At 45.5% G+C, this 18,043-nt stretch overlaps 1 protein-coding gene across 1 annotated transcript in view; it reads left to right on the top strand.

Moving 5' to 3' along the window:
* tacc2 (transforming, acidic coiled-coil containing protein 2) overlaps window positions 1–18,043 on the top strand; it is a 73,896-nt gene that overhangs the window by 22,475 nt on the left and 33,378 nt on the right. Inside the window, exons 4-5 of the mRNA XM_056291683.1 lie at window positions 4,849–5,301; window positions 12,808–13,083. Of these exons, the coding sequence (XP_056147658.1) occupies window positions 4,849–5,301; window positions 12,808–13,083 (729 nt within the window). The remainder of the gene's footprint in view (window positions 1–4,848; window positions 5,302–12,807; window positions 13,084–18,043) is intronic.

Here is an 18,043-nt window from a genome sequence, read left to right as displayed (position 1 = left end):
CTTCTAGAGCCCATCTTTGAATCTGAAAAATCAGTGACTACTCTGGATATTCAACCTGATTTCAAAATTACGTGCCCTCAGACTGAGATAGAAAAGCAAAATCAGCATCCCCCATCTCTGCTTCTTGACCCAGTAATGACCCAAGATGGATCAGATACTTTGCTTTTGCCATTGAATATTGGATCTGGGTCAGGATTAGATCCTAGCAGTATGAAACCTTTCAGTGATAATGCATCTGATAAAGGTGACCTCATAAATGTCATCCCAGCACTCAGCTCTGACCTGCCTCCCACTGAGGTTGATAGTGAAGTGTCACAAGGCAAACAGCAAGACAGCATCAAGGAGAAACATGAAATGGGAGATCATAATGTTGCACTCCTTGAAGAGGAAAAAAATCAGGAAGGGAAACAAGCAATGCATAAAGAAGAGGAAGTGGAGAAGAGTAAACAGACAGGAATGATTGACTCAGTGCTACAACAGTCAAATGGAACAGATAAGGAGGTGGAAGAGGAAATTGAAAAACTGCAAGCAGGGCATAAAGAGAAAGTAAAACAGCCCGATTCACCACTAGTGTCTATTGAGGATGGAGATGGGAAAAGTGGAATTGCATCTAAAGTGGAGACGGAGATTTATTCCTCATCTCTCCTCTGCTTCAAACCAGCAGGGTTATCTGAGGACAAGGCATTAAGTGAGGCAGAGCCTGGTACTGAATGCCAGCCTATTTTAGACAGGAGTCTGCACCAAAACGCCACAGCAACAACAGTAGAGCCCTGCTCTGTCACGAACACGTCCCTGGACCGGAACACAGTTTCCAGCCAATCACAGCCCACACCAGCACCGGATTGTTTTGCTCAGCAACAAGAGTACCAGCTGGGATCCAACCGTACCACAGAGTACAGAGAACTATCCGATGGTAGTTTGGAGTGGATTGAGGGCCAAGAGAAGAATTCCAGTCAAATCAATCAGATCCCAGCCATGTTTCCGGGGGATGATTCTGTTGGGAGCTTTTGTCAGTTAGGAAGCAGAGATGAGTTGACAGCTGATGACAACAGTGTGACAGATCCACTGAAAAGTCTAGAGAAAGCCAAAGAAGTGGAAGTAAAGGCTGTACCAGAGGTTATTGGAGATTATGGGCCTCTTCACCTCTCCAGTGATTTAAATGAGGCCAGAAAGGCTGTGAAGAGAGAGCGCTCAGCCAACACAGACATATTCTCAGCTTGCTCTCATAGAAGTGCGAAAAGTCAGGGGGTGGAAGATGATCAGAGCAGTTGTTTAGAGCTAGCTAAGCCAGCCCCAGATGTAATGTTAAAAACTGAGCTTTTGAGCGAAGATGGTAATAAGGGTCATGGAACAACCATTCCATCACCTGTCTGTCAAGACCAAAATGGAAAACTTGAGGCCACAGAAAACACTGCTGCTACTGTTTACTCTGAATCACAGGAACATGAAATTTCACCTTTGGGATCTTGTGTTTCATTTCAAGCTGCCACAGATAGGCCTGACATTCATATAGGGGCTATACCTAAGAAAAATCAGCTGGAGGATTTTTGCACAACACTTGTCACTGAATCTGCGGGGCAAACGGCTACTATGGAGGGGGTGCTTAGTTCTGCGGTGGTTGTGGACAACAACAGTGATGAAATCAATGAGTATGAAATTCAGGATGCAGAGGGGCAGACCTCCAATAAAACTGCAGGCACACAAAACAGCATGGAAGCAGTAGCATTCGCAAATGTCCCTGACATACAGACTGTCACAAAGGAAGATAAAAAAAGCTTGAATGAAAAGAAAGAAACCAGCCAAAGGAAAGAACAGTGTGAGGTGGAACTGATGAGCAATGAGGCAGGGGAGGCACAGGGGCTCATAAAAACAACCAGTAATATTGTAGTCGGAGGGTCAGAATGTAATGAGATCTCAGACCTCCGGGAAAACGGGGTGCCACAAAGCAGCAATGAAACCTCTGTTAATCGCTCTGTCAGCGAGGAGTTGAGCTTTGCCCCTATAAATTTGGAAGCAGATGGTAATAATGACATGGCAGATGAACTTAAAAGTCACCATGCTATCACATATCCTCCAGTCGATGTCTTGACATCCCCAGGAAATGTTGACGTGACCCCCACTACAGCTGCTGCCACTTCCCAGTCAGAGAACTCAGAGGGCAAAGACCCCGACAGAGTCTCTCCTCAGGCACAAATATCTGTGAGCGAAGGAGCTGCCACAGAGTCACACCCATCTGACAATGTCACTGCAAGCCCTTCAGCTGTTTTATCAAACCCCCCAACAGAAAATGTGGCAACCTGTCCTGTCCCTGCTGAACAGTTTGAACCCCCAGTAAGGAGGACGGTGGAAGAAGCCTCTGCTATAGTCTCTCCAGTGTGTGTGAGTTCAGGGGCTGTCACAGAGACCCAGGCAGATTCTGTGAGTCCTGCCCATGGTCCGACACCACAACAGGAACCTGAGGTGGACTGGATCAAAGCATTACGAGAAGCTGCCATTCTCTCTCAGAGTGAACAAAAGCACCCAGTGGAGACTGCTGATTTATCTTCAAGGTAAACCGATGAGTGTGAGGTATATGCTTGAAATGTTGATATTGTTTTTAGATGCAAAGCGCACCTCATGAACCTGTCTTCTATCCCACTCACTCAGAAAATGACGTTTAGTCTCACATTTAGCTACATCATCTGTAGAACTGTGCTCCCCCTCAAACTGTTTGAGTGAGTGCATCTAAAAATATATGCCATTGTTTGTGAACTAAAGATTTTGTGTTTTATGAACATTATAATCCTTATTGGAAATTAAATTAGAAAATTGGCAAAATATATTTTTTTGTATCCTCACCGCTGTTCTCTCTTAGCCTCGCTTGTATTCCATCAGTTTGTATTGTCCATGCAGTTTCATTCAAGGTAGGATTCAACAGAACTGCCACCAACAGAGTAAGTAAGACACGCTGTTTCCATCTTGAACGTGTTTAAAAAAAAAAAATCAATCTTTGACAACTTTTAGGTGTTTCTTTTTTTGGGGGGGGGGGTCCCCCATTTTTCTTCCCAATTGTACTTGGTCAATCACCCGACTCTTCCAAGCCATCCCAGTCGCTGCTCAACCCCCTCTGCCGATCCGGGGAGCGCTGCAGACTACCACATGTTTCCTCCGATACATGTGGAGTTGCCAGCTACTTCTTTTCACCTGACAGTAAGGAGTTTCACCAGGGGGACGTAGCGAGTGGGAGAATCACGCTCTTCCCCCCAGTCCCCCTGAACAGGCTCCATGACCGACCAGACCAGAGGAGGCGCTACTGCAGCGGCCAGGACACATACCCACATCCGGCTTCCCACCTGCAGACACGGCCAATTGTGTCTGTAGGGACGCCCGACCAAGCCGATGGTAACACAGGGATTCGAACCGGCGATCCCCGTGTTGGTAGGCAACGGAATAGACCGTTATGCCACCCGGGCACTCAGTTTTAGGCGTTTCTGATGTGTCTGTTTGCTTTTCTAGGTTGTTAGTTGGCAAAAAATGTGATTCAGACAGGCTAACTTTAGATCTGTTGAACTGTTGATATGAGGTAAATAATATGTAATGTTAGCTACGCAGTTGAAAATGTGCAGTCAATACTAGACCTGCTTCCAATTACAAACTTTAAACAATGGTCTTGTATTGTTCCATTCACAACAAAGTCACACAACAGTTGTGATTTGCATCTGTGACACTATGTCCTTGTTCATTTCATAAGGGAGGCTCAGAGTGGAGGATGGCGGGGGGGGGGGCTAAGGGCCATGATGCAAATGGTAGCAGTATGATTCTGCGAACATAGATGTAATCCTTCATAGTGAGTGGACCATGGTAATGGCAGACTAATGCCATGTAACACCCCCACCTGTTCTGTTGTGCTTGGATTGTGAAAAGGTCAGTCTAGGACGTCTGTGCTCTACCTCTAACATGATGTCGTTTGTTAGCATGCATGCACTAGATCTCCTCACTTCTCTGTACTGGTAGTGCAAGCAAGCACCAAAAGACTTTAAAATCATATCAGGCTTGAGTAGAACCACGACTGATGAGTCACTTATTATAGTCATAATTTCAAGGGGGGAAAAAGGGTCAAAAGGAGCCAGTTGGGGTGTTTGGGGCACCTGATTGGGATGCCTCCTGGGCGCCTTCCTTTGGAGGTTTTCCGGGCATGTCCAACTGGGAGGAGACCCCGGGGTAGACCCAGAACTTGCTGGAGGGACTACATGTCCAATCTGGCCTGGGAACACCTTGGGGATCCCCCAGGAGGAGCTGGAGGGCGTTGCTGGGTAGAGGGACATTTGGAGCGCCCTACTTAGCTTGCTGCCACCGCGACCCGACCGCGGAGACGCGGCTGAAGATGAGATGAGATGAATTTCAAAGGGTTAAAAAGCTGTCATGTTAGTTTATAAACTTGTCATTTGATACACAGTATTTTGTTGTTTTTCAATTAATTAATCCCTGTAATTAAGCATTTGTCGAGTGGTTTTCCAGAGTTTAGCATGACAACGATTACGAATGAGGATGTAGACACAGAGCAAGACTTTATAGTGGCAAGAGCTGGGATTGGATGGCTGTGTCTGTTCAATTCTCATGTAAGTAACGCAGCCTATTATAGTCAGAGGATGACATCAACTGTGACATCAGCCGTCTTCTTCAGGGCAAGAATGGACCTTTTGTTACTAGAAACACACAGCTGTTTACAGTGCATCTGAAACACACACACACACAAACACACACACACACACACACACACACAAGTGCGTGCGTTTATCATTAGTCACTCATATTCTGTCAACTAAATAGCAAATGCACCAACCCCTTTTGTGTCATTTTTTCCCCCAGGCCCCTCCCTTCTCTGGATTCTCCTCAGCTAGAGTTTATTACCCCAACTGAGGATGTAGCCGCTCTCCAGCCCCTGGAAGAGAACCCACCGCTGGTGCAAACAGCAGAGAGCACTTCAGATATCCCATCCGTAGCGCCAGTGAAGGAGCCATTAGAGCAACCACAGCACAAACAACCACTACAGGAGATCACAGAGCTTACAGAACCAACAAACAGGGAACCAGGGTTTACACAACCAGTGAAGGAGACAGCAGAGCAACTGGAACCAGTGAAGGAACCAGTGAAGGAACCAGTGAAGGAGCCAGTACAGTTTCCAGACGTAGAAGAGCCCGTGCATGAGCTTGTTGAAAAACCCGTCGTGAGCCAAGAAGAGGAACCACTGGAGGAGCCAGTCAGGAAAACTGCAGGGAAAGTCACGGTTGAGGGTGTAGTTGAGGAGCCGCAGGAGAGTGGGTGAGTGTCTTTTTGAGTTAATATGACTGTCAAGTAGCACGAACACTTGAGACAGGGAGATCAAATTAGTAATAGCTGCTGTTGGACGGGTTTATGTGAGACATGAAATTAGATAAAAATCCAGCAATTTAACTCATAATATTGGCATATGTCATATGACTAAATTGTATGTTCCACGGTGGCCTCCATGTTACACAACAGTAAAAAAGACCAATTTAGGATCACTGACCCACTGTTTATGATATGGACTCTGTTGCTCAAAACACTTGTTTCATTTGGCCGATGGTACGAGCTGAGTTCCGCAGTACCTCTGTTATTAAAACCTACTTTACAATATGAATAAACCCTGGAAAACTCCAAGAATACTCTGTACATGGTTGATTGTAAAGGGCACCCATATGTAAATAGATCAGTTAAAACCATAGAAGAAGATAATGACTAGTGTAGGCTATTTCCTGTTGTTTTTTTTGTCACGTTGCCATATGAACACAATAGCCATGCACCACAGCATTTCTATAGTGATATGAATGAACACTTTGGGAACACCTTGAGGATCATTTTCTACGCCATAGATACACTCTTGTATTTGGTTTGTTATGTGATTGGAAAAAACACAGGAAATACTATTGGCTGTAGTGTTTGTATAGTTATGTCACAAAAAGACCACAATAATACTAAGGTAATTTTTATGGTTTCAATATGGTTCGTTTTCATATGGGCAGCCCACTTACGGATGGTTTAAATTCAAAGTTTGCATCAAAAGCGCCGGCTCTCCTAATCCCAGACTAAGTAATATCTAAAGATTATGGCCAGAGACTACGACGAACAACTGGATCATTGCAGGATTACTATTTTTGGAGGGGTTGAGAGGCTTTCACATGCTTTTCAACAACGTTGTTGGACCTTCAAGAGAAGTTAAAGAAATGAGAATGATTTATAGATCTGGTATTACCTCTTATTTGTAAAAAAAAAAGAAGTATATATTTTGAATTTTTATGCCATATAGACCTATTGTAGGAAATATATCGGTGTTCTTTTGCTTTCGTATTTAAGAAATCACAGATTGACATGGTTTTGTAGCTCGGCGGAAAAGCGTTGGTTATGACCCTTTCAGAATGATGTTTTATGATGCGCTGGGAGAGTCCCAGTGATGGCTTTATTTGGCTTTCAGGCACCTTAAGGTGTCTGGTAAGTTGTTATTTGCAGCAGTGGTTTCATAGTGAGGGTGAATGAGAAGGGGCCCCGCGTTCAGAGCCCTTGAGATTTGTTTTGATTGATGTCATTGCGGTGAACCGGTGAGGTTGATGTTGTTAAAACTCCAAAGTTGAATACATTCATCTTGACCTGCCTATATTTCCATACGAGTCCTCGCTCGGTGTTCAAGTACTTTTAACTGATCCCGATTGTCCCGTCGCCATCCCATCGCCGTCCCGATCGCTGCTCCACCCCCTCTGCCGATCCAGGGAGGGTCTGCAGACTACCACATGCCTCCTCCGATACATGTGGAGTCGCCAGCCGCGTCTTTTCACCTGACAGTGAGGAGTTTCACCAGGGGGACGTAGCGTGTGGGAGGATCCCGCTATTCCCCCCTAGGTTCCGCCCTCCCCCCTGAACAGGCACCCCGACCGACCAGAGGAGGCGCTAGTGCAGTGACCAGGACACACCCACATCTTGCTTCCCACCCGTAGACACGGCCAATTGTGTCTATAGGGACGCCCGACCAAGCCGGAGGTAACACGAGGATTTGAACTGGCGATCCCCGTGTTGGTAGGCAGCGGAATAGACCGCCACGCCACCCGGACGCCCTTGTACAGCGCCTTTTATAAAATGTTGATACTGATAGGGTGTGGATGTTTTACAGATCTGTGGCTATGGTATAGCTATATCATAAGACTAGCTGATTTCTAGATTATTTAAGTGATATTTTGCAGTGTGTGTCGGTCCCGTTTATCTGAATTCATGACCGATGATTTCTTTTCCTTCTCCATTTAAACTTTTTCTCACATACTCATGTTTATCTATGTCATGTGACTCTTTCTTTTTTCGCTCTCTCCTGGGATCCCAACTCTCCCCGTCTGTCTGCTGTGTGCCCGAGAGCCATCCTGCATGCCAGAGCAGCATTTGCTGCCTGCCAGTCACAACACTTGTCCTGTCGCTTCAGCTGGAGGCAAGAAGGGCTGGCTGAGTTAGAGGGAGGAGTGGGTCAATTATTTTTGCTGCATTTAGATGGATACCTTAGGGGGGGGGTGCGAGAGAGAGGGGAGAGAGAGAGAATTGTAGTATTAAGAACTTAAAGGTACAGCATAGTGGGCCGAATATGTCTACCAACTGGATGTTTCTGTAGTTTGTTTGCGGTTTAGGCGTGTTTGAAGTGTGTCAGTGTGTGTTTATTTCCACAGACGGACGTGTTTTGACACATCCAGAGAAAGAGATGTAGTTACATGGTCAGGGATGTGTGTGTGTGTGTGTGTGTGTGTGTGTGTGTGTGTGTGTGTGTGTGTGTGTGTGTGTGTGTTTTTACCCCGCCCCCTGGAGGCTGTCCTAGCTGTCAGTCCCGCTCAGTCACTGTGGCTCTGTGAAGCTGAGTGAGAAGCCCGCAGCAGGAGGAATTTGGGCAGGCACTCAGACCCGCTGAAGTCATATGGGCCGGCTGGCCAGACAGTATGGAACAAAAGCCAGAGTTCAGAGAAACACTTGAGCATGTGCTGCTGTGTGAGTGTGTATGAGGGCGCCAGTCTGAGTCTCACACACACAGAAAGAGAGAGAGAGAGGGTGGGAGAGGGGGGAGAGAGAGAGAGAGAGAGCATATCAAGGACTGGGGAGGAAGAGTAGAGTGGGTCTGTTATTTTGAGTGGAGCAGGATTTAAAGAGGAGGCATTTCCATCACTTAGGTCTCAAGCTGTCTAATGGATTCCTCCATGGCTGAGTGCTGGGTGAGTCAATGAGGAGCAGCGGACTCCTGGAGACACACGCTCCTTCCGAGGTCTTTTCTGTCTTTCTGCGGCGTGTTCGAGTGTTTTAATTCCTACCGTGTCCGCGGCAGATGGCCTGTAGATAACTGGCGCTAATTGCATTCAGCCTCTGCTGACCTTACCAGACGCGGAGGAGGGAGGGATGTCCCAGACGCGGAGGAAGGGGGGGAAGTTGTGAAATTTAAACATGGTGTGTTTCCAGAGAACGGTTCAAGTTGGAGCACGCTTTGCCACTGCTCTCCTCGCCCCCCTGCGCCTGTATACTCCGTGGCACGTGATGCAGAAACTATCCTCGGCTTGGGATGAGGACAGTAATTTAACTTGACTACCAAAGACCGAGGTTCCGGTGTCCGTACGAACCCGAGTTTTCCTTGAGTTGTTGTCATCAGACTGAGTCACAGGCTGTTTCCCCCCACAGTGAAGGTCTATGGTGACTACGTCTCCCTCGCGCCACGTTACTTGACATTTGATTTAGAGATCGGTGTCGGCTCAGGACACTTTGTGGCAAGGGTAGCAACATGTTTGTGATCCCAGAAGAAGACGAAAAGGTAGGATGCCAGCCGATATTTAAACTTTGTCTTTGTAGAGTCACCTCGGTCAGAATTTCAGTGAAATGGATAGAAAATGTTAAACATGAATATATGATAGAGTGATAAATATATAGCCTTGAAGCAATGTAAGTGTCTGTCTCTGTGACCCGCTGTAAGGCTGTTTCTCATCTTGCTTTAGAAAGGGGTGATGTGAGATGTCATGTCCACGTTTTGCTGCCAATACACTAGGTACCGTGGTAATGCTGTTCCATAATCCTTTTCACGGGTGAATTGAGTTGTTTTTCTGACGTCGGTCATTCATTTAACTGCACCGGGGTAACTTAAAGGGTGACGTTTATGCTATGCTTTTTTCAACACTAGCAGTGTGCGTGCATATGTGCGTGTGAGCGATTGTGCAAAAAAAGAGAATTGTGCACAATTATGAGGGTTTGTGGAGAGAATTTGTACTTTTTTTTCCCCCCTAAAAGTGACTTTTACCGGTTTCCTCGTCTGGTTTTTATTTACCGCTCTCTGTTTATCATTAGACAACACTTGGGCCTGATGTCTCCTGTTCCCAGCTGCTTCCAGTAGATTAGGATTTGTGCGTGCTTGCGTGTGTGTGTGTGTGCGTGTGTACAAATGTTATTGTGCAATTGGTTGTTGTTTAAATCTATGTATGTATGTTGTGCACGATTGGCCCTGTATATCAAGAGAGTACCTATTTCATTTGCCTACTTGTCCCATCAAACTGAGAATTCCAGTTGTCCACAGATTAGACTCCGTATTTGGGACCAAAATATGAAATCCAAATCCTGAAACTGTCCTGAAACTGCTGGGTAGGGAGAGGGAATGAGAAACGTTCCCCGGTCACTCACTGTAGGTTGCACTTGAGAAAGGAATGCTGCTCACTTGCTGCAGCCAAGCTTATCGCTGGTCACCGTCAGCAGACGTTGGTTGTGCAAGACAGCTTCCAGGTGTGTAGGTGTGTAACGCTGTGTGAGGTTGGGTTGTGCTAAAAAAAAAGTCCAGCAAAATCAGACTTATTTGTATAGCCTTAAATCACACGTACATCCCGTAGGGGTTTACAATCACATTCTCATTCCTCTTGCAAAAGGTAAATGGAATAAATGCTAACGTACATCAGAAAATATTTCTACTCTTCTTGGACGAACGGATGAATAAATCTTAAAGAAATTTTTCTCGAAAAGGTATCTCGAGTCATCAACGGGGCAGAATATCACCCAGTTTAGCCCATTCATCTTATTGATGTTGTTAAGGCCCCTCTTATGTAGGTCTGAAAACAGGGCTAAATGGGATGATCCAGATGCAGACCCCAGCTGGTATTACCTCTTTATAAAGACACAGAACCAAAGGATGCCTTGTTCCTATCTGCTCTTAACCCTGGTAACCCTACCTGGTAACCCTATTCTGTGCCTCTGAGCCATGTAATTGGTTCAATGATTCCTCCCTCGCCACCTCAAGCTGATGTGTGGTGAGCGTTCTGGCGCAAAATGACTGCTGTGCAGCACCCAGGTGGGTGCTACACATTGGTGGTGGTTGAAGTGAGTTACCCTCTTCAGTGTGAAGTGCTTTTGGGTGTCTAGAAAAGCGCAGTATAAATGTAATGGTTATTATTGTCATTATATTATTTTCTCCTGTCTGTTTGCTTGAGTTATGTTTTCATTGGCTCATTAACCCTCTTTCCATTGTTGGAAGTCGGAGTGGGCGGTAATTCAACATTATCGTCAGTTGGCTTTCAAATGTGGATGAAGACCAGATATTGTCTCATTGTTACACACAGTTTTGTTGTCTGACTTAATGATAACGATAATTTATTGCTTAAAATTTCCCACCAAATTAGGTCTGATATATTTGAGGGAGATTTTTTTTAAGCTACTTTTGTTTTGATAATATTGATTACTTTACCAAACGGTTCAGTATGATGGGACGCCAGTTGGATTCTTTTGTGTAAGCAAGCAGATATCATGATACATCGGTATTGTGTAAAATCCCCTGTGATTATCATAATAGTACTTTCCACATTGTCCAAAATTATTTGGAGGGACTGCTTAATTCTATCACCTTCTGTTTTTTTTTTTTTCAGACTATATTTTGACTTGAGCGATTTTAGTTTAACACTTCATGTGCCAAGTTGGTCACAAATGCTGAGCTAAGTATGGTGTTGGACTGTGCTGCAGAGGGGCCCGGTCAGCGAGTAAGGATTAGTTTTGAGACCAAGTAGGATATACATCTCTATACTGCACATGTGAGTTTATCAGACCTCATCCAGCATAGGAACATTCTTTTCTGCATCACTTAGTGGCCCCGGCACTTTTTCTTTGTTTTTCACGCACTGGGTAAAGCGAAACGATAGGAATCAGGACGCTGCTGGACATAAACTGCAGCCAGCTACACCCTAAAGGAAAGCATACTTAAAGACTGCCTCGTTAAGTGTTATTGCGTCCTGGCGACAGCGGAGAGAAAGAAGCGGGGAGTAACAGTGCTCGAGTTTTCAATCTGAAATGAGCTGGAGAGGGTTTTTCGGAGGGTGCAGATCAGGAGAAGATGGGTTTTGGCTGATGCTTCTCTTACTATGTGTGGTAGTTACTAAGGGCATCATGAGGCGCTACACTGTGGTGAGGAGTGCTTATGTATTTTTAGAGCCTAACAGGAGGCAGGCCCCAAGTGGGCAACAGCTGCATGGGCAGCCAGCGCATGGGCCGGTCAGATTAGAACCTACTACTCCTGATAAGACCGGTCTGGAGCTGGGCCAAATCCACTCCACCAGGTGGCTAGTGATGACAGAGAAAGACTACCAGCAAACCTCACACAGGCTGCCGCACTGTAGAGAGCAAGTCCACCCAATGGCAAGACCTGGACCGCTATGAAACGTGCCTTGCGACAGCAGGCAGTGCTGGAGTTACTCATTCAGCTGTGTGGGATTTACTTGGCAAGGCGTTGGAAAGCTGGATGGATGAGTGGAATGAGTTTTTCTTGGAGATTTGTTGAAGTTTAGGGGCCTAGTCTCTGGATGCAACTTAAATGTTTTTGACTTTGAGGTAAGTTTTTTTTTGAGTCTCCTTCATGGTTCATTTGTGTGAAAGAAAATGGAGGGTTTTCTGAATCACTTTTAATGCGTTCCCTTCCCTTTTGCCAAAGCGTTGCTATATGACGCACAAGGTACCATTCAGCGTGTGTGTAGGTACTATGTGGTGCGTGTTCCAAAGACTTGTGTGAGAAACCTCCAGCTTAATATTCAGGTTAAGTAGTTCAGTTTAGGGTTCAGGATAGGTAGTGGTTATGTTTCAGGTTAAAGTTAGGCAGTAGTGAGCGTCCGGGTGGCATGGCGGTCTATTCCACTGCCTACTAACACGGGGGTCGCTGGTTCGAATCCCCACGTTACCTCCAGCTTGGTCGGGCGTCCCTACTGACACAATTGGCCGCGTCTGCGGGTGGGACGCTGGATGTGGGTATGTGTCCTGGTTGCTGCACTAGCACCTCCTCTGGTCGGTTGGGGCGCCTGTTTGGGGGGGAGGGGGAACTGAGGGGAATAGTGTGATCCTCCAATGCACTACGCCCCCCTGGCGAAACTCCTCACTGTCAGGTGAAAAGAAGCGGCTGGCCGACTCCACATGTATCAGAGGAAGCATGTGGTAGTCTGCAGCCCTCCCCGGATCGGCAGAGGGGATGGAGCAGCGATCGGGACGGCTCGGAAGAGTGAGGTGATTGGCCGGATACTATTGGGGGCGGGGGGAGTTAGGTAGTGGTTAAGTTCTGGGTCAAGGTTAGGTAGTGGGTATGTTTTGAGTTAACGTTAGGTAGTGGTTAAGCTGGTGCATCACATACACACACTGAAGTCATTATTAACCCGCCGCTTCTCATGAAGACGCTAAAGGGTTGGCCAAAGTTTCAGTACAATGCACCATGGGAGGAGAACGGGCTCACTGTATTTCATCTGTCTTGGTTCTGTCTGGTTGTTGATGTTTATGTCCCGTCCTTTGCAGGCCCTCCCTTACTGAACAGCCACGGAGAGGTGACCTTACCCTACCTCTTCCCTCCGGACACCACTTCTTGCCTACCCTCCCTCCCCACCTCCAGGACACGTCAGAGTTCCCCACACCTCCTCCCACCCCACCAGAGAGGCACACTCCTGAAGCTCAGCCAACCCCACCTGCATCCCCTCACCTTCCTTCACCTCCCCTCGACTCCCAACCTCTCCCTTCCAGTCACCAAGAGGAGAGCCCCCTCCTCGCTGCTGCACCCAGACATCCACCTGTAAGGTATGGGCTTCATAGCGTCGATGCTGTTGTAGACTTGGCTGGAAGAGAGGCTGTTATCCCATTTGTTTTTTGTTTTTGTGTTTTACTCTGCACTTCGACTCTGTTTTCTCTAAGACCGTATTTGCCAGGTGCTGACATTAGCCCCCTTACCCCGCCCAACGAAAAGTAGCCCTGTCCTTATCCTCTGAACTCTGCTTCACCTGGCCTTAAATCTCCATCTGATGTGATGTGTAAAGACAGGCCATCAAGAACAAAGTGTAGTGGTTCAGATAGGAGATATTGTGACCAACGCCCTCATTTGAAATACCGCTAACTAAATAAATTTGAAATACCGCTAATTAAATATTTGATATAATCTCTACAGAGCTGAGTATATGTTGTGAGGCAATTTGATTTGAAACCGCTCTTGTCTTCTTCAGACAGTGATGACAACAGACATACACCGTGAGTCATATTTGTCATCTTCCTCAGACTTCTGTTAGACGTTCATTAAGGTGTGCACTAGCTCACTCTAGAGCAGGTATTGGTCTTTGCTTTGTTGGCAGTCTTTCTTGTCCCTATGTTTGCAAAGCTACCCATAGATTTCCAGATCGGCAGTGCCATACGCTGGCACTAAAAAAAATAGGATGTACGAATGGAGGCACCCGGCGGTTTTGGAAACGGAAATTTTATACTGTGTTACTCGACCTTGATGAACAGCACGCCGGTCTAATGTTTATTTGTTGATCCTTTCATCATTACGGCATTAAGTGGAAAACTTAGCCGTCAAACTTTTATGCAGTATGCCAAGCTTAAACCACTTGAGCAGAAAATGGCAGATTTAGTGCCAGTAAAGCTGCTTGTGCACCACCCTAGTCATGGCAGAGAGCCATGTTGTTGAGCCTTGTTCCACCATAGAAGACAATGATGTTCATTCATAATGCTGATACTAATTGCATCTAAAGGATCCCAATTATTTTATAAATGCTGGATATTTTTTGCATTGATATTGCTAGACGTTCCCTTGTGCTCCTTTACGGAGGCATGGCTGATATTAAAGACTAGTTCGGATGAGAGGATGACTCAGCCAATTTATTTATATTTATAATGCGGCACTATTTCCAACCAGAAGAGGGGGATGTACTCCATTGACAGCAACCTTGTACTTGTGTTGCACTCCATGTCTGCACTCTGTTATCTGAGTCCTGTAATTTGCAAGTGCACCACAGGAAGGTACACAATCACTTCTGTGCCTCATCCTAATTTGTTTAAAAACAGCAAGAATCTAATATTGTCCGAGTAAAGTGACACAAGTCTGTCTCTGAGGGACGTCAGCGTTGATGACTTTGCATGGTGGAGGTAATGATTTGAATCCGAGATGAAAAGCAGCTACAGAGAGCCTGCTCCCCTGTTGGCTGAGGAGAGAATCAGTAACCATGGTGCTAGAGGTTGGATGATACACAACAACCTGTCTGTGTGTGCAGAGGTCCATACAGAGGGCTGTGTACAGGTGAAAAGCCTTGAGATGAGGAACCATGTTAAGGTTGTTCAGCCCTTTTTTTCTGATGAGCCAATGCGTTTGCACTTTGGTAGTAGACATGTGCTACCTCGTGTCAGGGTCACTCACTATCTTAAGACAATTTACTTACTTACCCCCCCCCCCAATTGTATCCAGCCAATTACCCCCCTCTTCCGAGCCATCCCGGTGTCTGCTCCACCCCCTCTGCCGATCCAGGGAGGGCTGCAGACTACCACATGCCTCCTCCGATACATGTGGAGTCGCCAGCTGCTGCTTTTCACCTGACAGTGAGGAGTTTCACCAGGGGGACGTAGCACGCGGGAGGATCACGCTATTCCCCCCCAGTTACCCCTCCCCTCTGAACACGCGCCCTGACCACCCAGAGGAGGCGCTAGTGCAGCGACCAGGACACATACCCACATCCGGCTTCCCACCCGCAGACATGGCCAATTGTGTCTGTAGGGATGCCTGACCAAGCTGGAGGTAACACGGGGATTTGAACCGGCGATCCCCGTGCTGGTAGGCAACAGAATAGACCGCTATGCTACCCAGACGCCCTGAAGACATATAATATGTCGTCTCTTTGACTGTAAAATGCGGAGGAAACTCAAACGTACAGTGTTGTGTAATAATAACCTGATGCTGTATGGATCCTCTTAGAGTAATTCCCTTGTCATCTGCAAACAATACAGCAACCTGGCACTGATAGGTGTTAAGCTTCTCGCCTTGCGGCACCACCGCATATTACCAAAGCGTGTAAATGTCGGTCTTCAAAATTTGAATGAATTAAATGTGTTTCAGTTGCTTGATGAAGGCAAGTTATAAAAAATAATTTCAAGAATGCACAACAGCATTTTTGCATTAGTTTGTAAGGAGCGTGTTTGTCCTCTTGTTTTTATGGATATGAGTGAAAACCCCATTTCCAAAAAGAAGCCACCTCTCAGATATTATATCCCATGTGTGATATTATATTCCATGTGTACAGCAGAGGTTTTCTTCGCTCAGTCTTTTTGAGAGCACTGACAATGTGGAAGTAAAGCGAAACCTAAGTTATATTTTACAGACTGGTCACTTTTCAACAGCTGGTTGCAATATGCCAAGGTTTCCAGTTCTCTCACGTTTACCTTTTTATTTTGTTGATCAGATTTGGTGGAACCGAAGCACTTTCTGATACGCACGCAATGCATCTTGGCTTTAACATCTTTTACAAAACGCACATAGAATCAACTTGGACACAGTTCTAGCCATACGTTAGCAGTTGTTATCAGTGTGCTGCCAAAGCCAGTGAAGAATGTGTGTGTGTGTATGTGTGTGTAAGAAGTCTACATCTCTAATCAGAACCAGAATCAACTTTATTGACCAGGTGTATGCACACAAGGAATTTGACTCTGGTTCACAGCAGCATGCATACATCACTCACACAAGAAAAAACAAAACAAAACAAAAAATAGGGGGGGGGCAGAAGAAGTAAAAGGAACAGACAGGACATTGGAGGCAAGCATGTATGCACAACAGGTATGTCGCTACTATACAGAGTTTTTATGGTTGAATAATCAACCTGCGCTCATATATAATACCATATTCCTAATATACTACGTATATTGCACATACACTATACCGTATACCAATACCCCAACTCCACAACCCATCATGCCCATACAATGCTGTATAGTCACACTATATTACACTATATTATTTTATGTACCAAAAGTGTACACTAAATATCCACTTACCATCCACTTCACAACTACATACTGTATTATATACCCTTGTTACAACCACTGCAATCTACTACTGCTACTTTCAGCTGCTCCCGTTAGGGGTCGCCACAGCAGATCATCCGTTTCCATCTCTTCCTGTCCTCTGTATCTTCCTCTGTCACACCAGCCACCTACATGTCCTCCCTCACCACATCCATAAACCTCCTCTTTGGCCTTCCTCTTCTCCTCTTCCCTGGCAGCTGCATATTCAGCATCCTTCTCCCAATATACCCCGCATCTCTCCTCCACACATGTCTAAACCATCTCAATCTTGTCTCTCTTGCTTTGTCTCCAAACCGTCCAACCTGAGCTGTCCCTCTAATATACTCGTTCCTAATCCCGTCCTTCTTCGTCGCTCCCAATGAAAATTTTATCATCTTCAACTCGGCCACCTCCAGCGCCGCCTCCTGTCTTTTCATCAGTGCCAGCGTCTCCAAACCATATAACATAGCTGGTCTCCCTACCATCTTGTAAACCTTCCCTTGAACTCTTGTTGGTACCGTTCTGTTGCAAATCACTGCAATACAGCCACTACAATACAACCACAACAATAGGAGCAATCATTTGTAACCAGTACACAGCAGTTGTATGTGTATTAGCAATTGTACATTTGTATTGCACACAAACGGACAGATTGCCTGCCTGCATCATGTCATAGAAGTCTAAATCCAGATCATTCCCGTTCTCAAACAGACTCGAGCCAAGATTTTGTCAGATACAGATCTGCCATTTTTTTGGGTGATAACAGAGTTGCATTTACATATTAGAACTACCTATGTGGTTGAGTCATTGTCGCCAATGGGACAAGTCACGAATGTTCCAAAAATGACATTACTCTTTAGCTTGAGCTGTTCTTACCCCTTGTAAGTAAGTGTGGACAGTTTGTTCCCTTTTTTCTTGTGCCTTGTTTTTTTTTTTTGCCAAGTGAGTTATTTTTAAGGGGGGAAGATACCAGTGTTTTTACTGAAGTTAAATCCAAATCTCTATAATTTGTTGTACCTGCACAGACTTGCTGTAAGCTAGTGTACTGTAGCCTCCTGCAAGCGTCAAGTCATGTGGACCGTAGTGACCTAGATTCCTCTAGAGCGAAGTTATGAATTTTTCACAAAAATCTGCCATAGCCACATCTTCCAGTGCCTGGGTCGCCTGAATTTTTTAGTTCTTTATTTTTTCATTCTGTGGATCCAACTGAAGTGCCTGGCCGGGGTCTTAACTGCAGCAGTGCAGAGAGGATGTTGATGTGAAATTCACCTACAACATAAAATGTTTCTATTTATTTAATTTTGAATAAGAATACAGGAATAATTTACATTTTTTTCTTAAACAATTTTTATTGATTTTCACGTTTTTTATGCACATACACATGAATATATATGGAAGTCCATCCATCCATACATCCATCCATTATCTTAACCGCTTATCCTGCTCTCAGGGTCGCGGGGCTGCTGGAGCCTATTCCAGCAGTCATTGGGCAGCAGGCAGGGAGACACCCTGGACAGGCCGCCAGGCCATCACAGGGTCCACACGAACACACACACACACACACACACACACACACACATTCTATATGGAAGTACATAACCATAAATGTATTATACCTAAGCCATATACATAGATTAGTAAACAGATTGCACATGTATCTTACTATACATATTATTCATAATACACAAATACGTATACAAAAAAGAAAAAAGGAAAATAA

Source organism: Lampris incognitus, chromosome 13, assembly GCF_029633865.1.
Source record: "Lampris incognitus isolate fLamInc1 chromosome 13, fLamInc1.hap2, whole genome shotgun sequence".
NCBI lineage: Eukaryota > Metazoa > Chordata > Actinopteri > Lampriformes > Lampridae > Lampris > Lampris incognitus.
The sequence above is the reverse complement of the archived record's forward strand: the minus strand, read 5'-3'. Positions and strand labels throughout refer to the sequence as shown.